The following is a 6,887-nucleotide window of genomic DNA, read 5'->3' on the forward strand; positions in this document are numbered from 1 at the left end:
ACAATGTCAAGTGGGAAAGACAGATTACAAACATCATAAACAGTAAATAGTTACTATTTACTAAGCACTTACTGTGTTCCAAGAACATTTTACATACATTATCTCGTAACCCCCCTGCAGAGTAGATGGCATTCTCCCCGTTTCACATGTAAGGAAACTGAGGTTGGCGAAGGTGAAATGACTTGCCCGTGCCTGACCATGGGCATTCCCTGGTGGTCCAGTGGTTAGAACTCCAAGCGTTCACTGCAGTGGGGACGGGTTCAATCCCTGGTCGGGGAACTAAGATCCCAGCAGGCCTCGCTGCACGGCCAATTAAAAAAAGAAAGAAAGAAAGAAAGAAAGGGGCTGACCAGAGGAGGAAATCAGGTGCGACTGTGCCAGGCCCCCGGTAACTGCCTTTGTCTCAGGACAGGACCACATTCCCTTGGGAGGGGAGCTCACAGTGACGATTCACAGGGCCCAGGACAATGATGAGCCCAGATGTGAGACTACTGAGGTCAGGAGAGCCGTGGACAAGAGGTGGCAGCAGGCTGGGACAGGAGCCGCCACATTCAGGGCCCCATCCCTGGCCAGGCCAACAGCCCCGAGCCCCACCCTGTGTCCTGGCCAAGTCTGGGTTCCTCCTTCTGGCCCCTAAAACACAGCATGTTCACACTCACTCTCCTGAATGGAGCCCCCATTGAACATTCCCCGACCATGGGATATTCAAGCTTCGCCGACAGAATTCTCCAGGACAAAAGTAGTTGTTTCCTGCAAGCTCCCCAACATCTCCCCACCCCGCCCTCTGTCCAAACAACAGGCGCACAGCAATGGCTCCCATCACCTGGGAACATAGAGGAAGGTGCCAGTGGCATCCACATTCACGCTACGAGAACTCAGGTTCCTGGCAGGGCCCCCTATGCCAGTGTACAGCCCCGTAAGTTCCCCCAGCCAGCACCCTGACCTAAGCAGGGGAATTTCTTGGCCCGTGGCTGAAACACCGGAAGTGCAGCCAGGAGAGTGGATGCAGGCCAGGAGTGTAGGGGAAACCCCTCAAGGCAGGCCCAGGAAGTTTGAGTTCCCTTCAGGACTAACAGTCTGGGACGTGACCTCAACCATAAACCGCCCTATTCCTGAACCCCTCAAATGCTGAATGAAAACAAATGCAGTGATCTTAAACTTCCTCACAAAACAGAATCTTTGTGGAGGTGCTTAAGGAGAATTCCTACGCCCACGACTCCAGGCATTCTGAGCAGTGGTTCTGCGATGCAGCAAAGAATCTGCATTTTACACCAATTGGCCAGAGAAGGCCAGTGTCTGCCAATTCACAAACCAGTAGCTTGAACACCCATCGAGAGAAGCCTGATTTAAATGGAATTCAGTACAAAGGAATGCTATGTGGCCCTCAAAATGAGAACATATAAGCTATTTTGTAAAAAGGGCCAAAGTGAGCAATCACGTGGTTAAAGGACAGGGAGGGAGATGTTTCACCTTCCTCTGAAACCATATGAAAGTATTACCTATTCCAGAATCATTATTGGATGTTTTCTCCTATTAACACTGGTTAGGCAGTCGAGCCACACCTTCTCTTGGCAACCACCTTCAGGGATCTGACAGTCATTGACATCAGGCAAGGAGAGAGGCTTAAGGATGTCATCCAAAAATTCACCTCACGTGGATAGACCTAGAGTCTGTCATACAGAGTGAAGTAAGTCAGAAAGAAAAAGACAAATACGGTATGCTAACACATATATATGGAATTTAAGGGAAAAAATGTCATGAAGAACCTAGGGGTAAGACAGGAATAAAGACACAGACCTACTGGAGAACGGGCTTGAGGATATGGGGAGGGGGAAGGGTGAGCTGTGACAGGGCGAGAGAGTGGCATGGACATATATACACTAACAAACGTAAGGTAGATAGCTAGTGGGAAGCAGCCGCATGGCACAGGGATATCGGCTCCGTGCTTTCCGACCGCCTGGAGGGGTGGGATCGGGGAGTGGGAGGGAGGGAGACGCAAGAGGGAAGAGATATGGGAACATATGTATATGTATAACTGATTCACTTTGTTATAAAGCAGAAACTAACACACCATTGTAAAGCAATTATACCCCAATAAAGATGTTAAAAAAAAATACCTCACTATTGGACCAAAAGAAGTTAAAAGGTCACTTCCAGGGCGAGGTCTCAGGGGACGAGGGAACTACATCTCACTGTCCTGGTGCAGCCTCCACTGGTGGGACTTGAATAAGTTTTCCGGTTAAGGTTTTCCGTATCTGAGGTCAACGCAAGGAAAGCCAGGAACTCGACCCAGGAAGCCTAGTCCTAGAGCGGCACGATTGCTCCGCCCCCTTGAGGCCTATGGAAGTATTTCTCTAGAGTAAACTATCCACCACAGCCGGGGCTACTGGGCAACACAGAGGCCTCCACTTCTAGGGGCGGAGCCTAGGAAGGGGCGGGGCTTAGCGTGAGGATGCTTTGCGACTCAGGTTCCGCCGGCGTCGCTCCCAACATCCTCGGCCCACTCCTGCGCAAACCACTCCACGTGAGGGCCTGAAGATTCACACAAGCAAGGCCGAGCCCAGCAGCTCCCCTAGAAGCCAGAACTGAGGGATCCCGAGAGGCGCCTCCAGAGCTCCGAAGGCTCCTCCTTCGTTCCGCAGTCCTGCGAGCCAGCGCCCTGCTTCGGCCTCACCTGTCAAACCGATCTGTCACTGCCTGCAGGACCCAGCCCTTCCTCGCCTACTGCCAGGCCCCAGGCCCGCGGCCACATTGAGAAGATGGGCAGCCGGCCCCGCAGCCCCAGCGCCTTCCCTGCGGACCGGTGGGGACCGCATCCCGGAGGACCGGGCCCTGCCAAGCGCCGGCGAACGGAGGAGCCCGCGGGCCCCAAGTCCAAGTCCAGGGCGGCATCCAGCCTGGACAACCTGACCTGGCCCCCGACCGTGGACACTCTCATCTTCGTGGTGGTCCTGCCCGCCGGCTGTGCCCTGCACGTGCCCCTGGACGACGTCGACCTGCTGCTGGAGTCCGAGCCAACGTCCGTGCTGCAAGTGTCTCTCGGAGATCACATCCTCATGCTGGTCCCTGAGGCCCTCCTGGGCCCGGGTGTGGAAGGCCTGTGGGGACAGGGCCTGGGACGGGGCGCTTTCCTGAGCCCTCCCGGGGAGCACATGGCCCCGGAGCCGGGATTCTTGTGCGCAGCTGTCCCAGAGATCGCCTGCCAAGAAGAGGTCAACGAGGAGGACGCGGATGCTGACGCCGACTTCCTGCCGGCTGGGACAGATGCTGCTGCAGTCTCAGTCGCTGGGCTCCGCCCCTCGGCTGGATGTATGTCTGGCTTCCACTTGTTGGGCCAAGCTTCAGAGCCGTCCCCTCGGACGCCCAACACTAGTCCAGAGAGACGCTCTCCTCACCACGATGACTACCTAGACTTGCACCTTCCAGAGCCCTTCCCTGACTCACCACTCCAACCTCTACCTCCCTCTCCAAGTCCAGGTCCTCACCAGCGTCCCCAGCGCCCTCATGGTCCTCCACGCAAGATCCGGAAATGCCTGTTCCCTTAATCAACTGCCTCCCACAATTCCTGGCCAACTCAACGGGGACCAGGAGAGAGTCTTCTGATATTGGCTGTGTGTACCTTGCACACACCGTAAGAATCATATGAACAGACGCTTTATGGATGCAGGCTGCACTGCAGAATTCTGATCAGTGACTGAAAGGAAGCTCACCCGGGCAAAGAAAAGCCGCTTGAAATACAGTCTGCTTTCCGACAGCCAGACTGCTCCTTAGATTTTCTCTAGGGAGGGCACCCTTAAGCAGCTCTACCCCCCTCCCATTCGCTTCAAACCTAAGCGCCAGCACTTCTCTCTAAAAAGCCATCCTTTTCCGGGCACCCTACCACTGCCCATACCCCTGTTCCCCCCAACCCCCTTAATAGAGTAATTGCTAAATTTGTTTTGTTTACAGGGGTTTGGACCTAGTGTCCAGACTAGTTTACAACAACCCTCTACCCAGTTTGACCTTTTTTGGATGGCAGCTCGAGCCCCTTTGCGGGAATCTAGCCAGTAGTTGTATGTGGACAAATCTTTGTTGGATACAGAACACAGGATGGGGAACAATGATCAGGCGCCCTCCTCTTTGTGAATGAGCAGGTTGGCAAATGGTTTAACTTTATTGCTGGGTTTGGGGTGGTATTTTCCCAAAAGAGCCAACTGTTTTCCATTCTTCTTATATGCTTTTAATATATTTCTCTTGTCCTGGAAAAGTTTGTAATTCTAAAGATTCTGTGTTTTATACTTCTAAGATCCCAAATAGGTTTTGTACGTTACTACTAGCATATAGAAATAATTTGCTCTTATATTGGTCTGATATCCAGCAAAATTACATAATTTCTGTAACCACTTCTCTGTAGATTCTCTTGCTTGACTGATAAAGATCTCTCCAAATAATGAGAGTATGTCTCTTTTTTTTTTCACAAGCCTCTTACATCTTATTTTTCCTTAATCTTTTTTAAAAATAAATTTATTTATTTATTTTTATTCATTTATTTTTGGCTGCGTTGGGTCTTCGTTGCTGTGTGCGGGCTTTCTCTAGTTGCAATGAGTGGGGACTGCTCTTCGTTGTGGTACGCGGGCTTCTCCTTGCGGTGGCTTCTCTTGTTGGGGAGCATGGGCTCTTGGCGTGTGGGCTTCAGTAGTTGTGGCACGCTTGCTTCAGTAGTTGTGGCTCGCGGGCTCCAGAGCACAGGCTCAGTAGTTGTGGTGCATGGGCTTAGTTGCTCCGTGGCTTGTGGGATCTTCCCAGACCAGGGCTCGAACCCGTGTCCCCTGCATTGGCAGACGGATTCTTAACCATTGCACCACCAGGGAAGCCCCTCCTTAATCTTTTTTATTGGATATTACTTCAAGTAACATATCCAGGTTGACTGGTATAGTCAATAGAGTCATCCCTTTCTTTTTCTTTTGTTTTTTTGAAGTATAGTCGATTTACAATACTAGTTTTTGGTGTACAACAAAATAATTCAATATTTTTATAGATTATATTCCAGTTAACGTTATTACAAAAAATGGATATAAATCCTCTGCTGTACAACATGTCCTTGTTCCTTACTTAGTGTATACACAGTAGTTTTAATCTCTCAGTCCTCTACCCTATCTTGTTCCTCTCTCCCCTCTGTCCGGTGGCAACCACTACTTTGTTCTCTTATGTGAGTCTGTTTCTGTTTTATTCTATGCATTTATTTGTTTTATTTTTTAGCTTCCACATATGAGTGATAGCATAGAGTATATGTCTTTCTCTGTCTGACTAATTTCATTAGGCAGAATACACTCTAGGCCCATCCACGTTGTTGCAAATGGCAGAACTCCATTCTCATCAGACTGGCATCCATTTGCACACACTTTGCAGTGGGTATTCAATAAAACCAAATGAGGTTTTCTTCTCCTGATTTTCTTTTGCCCTGAAAGTTTGGCTTTAATCCAGAAAGAGTGTTCTCTTTGATGTCAGGTGGTAGAGGCTCTGGAGTCTTCATTCAGAGAAGTCACGTTGGGGCCTAAGTCATGAGATGTACAAGCACCTCATTTACCCACCATTGCCAGCTCTTATGGGGTAGTTTAAATGTAGAGCTTCTACTCTTCCAGGAAAGATGCCTGCTTCTTACATGTCATCTCACTCAACTCCTCATAGCTTCACTAAGGAGGATTTGGCTTGAACAAAATTGTGCATTTGAGAGGCTCCTTCAATAAGAAGGGGAGAAGATTTCTCAGTTTCAATGGGCAGCATATTTTGATTTGGCGTAAGGAGGCTTCCAAACAAAACTCTGAATCAAAAGCTGCTTCAATAAAACATTCTCTGGGGCTTCCCTGGTGGTGCAGTGGTTGAGAGTCCGTCTGCCAATGCAGGGGACACAGGTTCGTGCCCCGGTCTGGGAGGATCCCACGTGCCGCGGAGTGGCTGGGCCCGAGAGCCATGGCTGCTGAGCCTGCACGTCCGGAGCCTGTGCTCCACAACGGGTGAGGCCACAGCAGTGAGAGGCCCGCATACCGCAAAAAAAAAAAAAAAAAAATTCTCTGGCCAAAGCTAATGACCAATTTGAAAAACAACTAGACTTGTTTCTCTATTAAGTCCTCCAGTTGCCTTTCCCAAATCTCCCTCTGCCTCATCTCCTGCCATTCTCTCTCCTTCTGAAATTCCACTGACTCGTCTTTTAATTCCCCTTTTCCAGGTCCCCTGCCTTTGCCCAACAAACCTCCCAAGCACCCAAAATGCTAGCTGTCTCTGAAGATCCACCCCCATGCACCAGACAACTTCAGAGTTTAAACCTTGGACCTGAGCTGAATTAAGAGCTATTTGTAAAAATGTCTCTAAATTCAGACAACACCAGCATATATTCAGAGAAGAATTTAGCGTTCTTTTGGGTGCATAAGCCCCAGACTTGTCTTGACACAAATCACTCATGCACATATTGGTCAGAACTGCCGATGCTCATTTCTGGATGGCAAAGCAGACTGGACTGACCCAGGAAAGGACCTGCAGGATCTCTCTTACCACAATAAACCTAAGGGTTCAATAACAAGCCTGAAAAGTTGGGCAAAGTTTCCTAAATATCATACCTGAAACATTTCCAATAAAGATCAATGCAACTGCTACTCTTTCTATAACAAGCCCTGCCACCTTTGCTCGTCCTCTTCCTTGGCATAAACGTCCCACACACGTGATCAGTATTTCAAATAATTCACAGATTTTCCCTGTCTCTCAGCCTTTATATGTAACCCTTGAGCCCTCTGACTGGAAACATTCCTTCCTGCTCCATGACAACACACCTGCCAATCTAACAGGGTAGAACTTAACTTTACACATAGAACTGTTTATTAGAAGCACACCAGAGGGACTATTTCTTGAGTTTT

The 6,887-nt window shown here is 49.5% G+C and overlaps 1 protein-coding gene across 1 annotated transcript; it reads left to right on the forward strand.

Moving 5' to 3' along the window:
- The first annotated feature begins 2,085 nt into the window (after positions 1-2,085).
- On the forward strand, positions 2,086-3,662 carry LOC113616890 (proline-rich protein 23C-like). The gene has a single exon (XM_027100260.1). It carries the CDS (start codon positions 2,760-2,762, stop codon positions 3,543-3,545), a length of 786 nt encoding a protein of 261 aa, XP_026956061.1. The 5' UTR covers positions 2,086-2,759; the 3' UTR covers positions 3,546-3,662.
- Positions 3,663-6,887: the final 3,225 nt, after the last annotated feature.

This window comes from Aethalodelphis obliquidens, unplaced genomic scaffold (assembly GCF_003676395.1).
Source record: "Aethalodelphis obliquidens isolate GAN/ISIS:26980383/991018 unplaced genomic scaffold, ASM367639v1 scaffold774, whole genome shotgun sequence".
NCBI lineage: Eukaryota > Metazoa > Chordata > Mammalia > Artiodactyla > Delphinidae > Aethalodelphis > Aethalodelphis obliquidens.

Coding starts and splice junctions, on each gene's coding strand:
- LOC113616890 (XM_027100260.1), top strand. CDS start 2,760: ATGGGCAGCCGGCCCCGCAGCCCCAGCGCCTTCCCTGCGGACCGGTGG.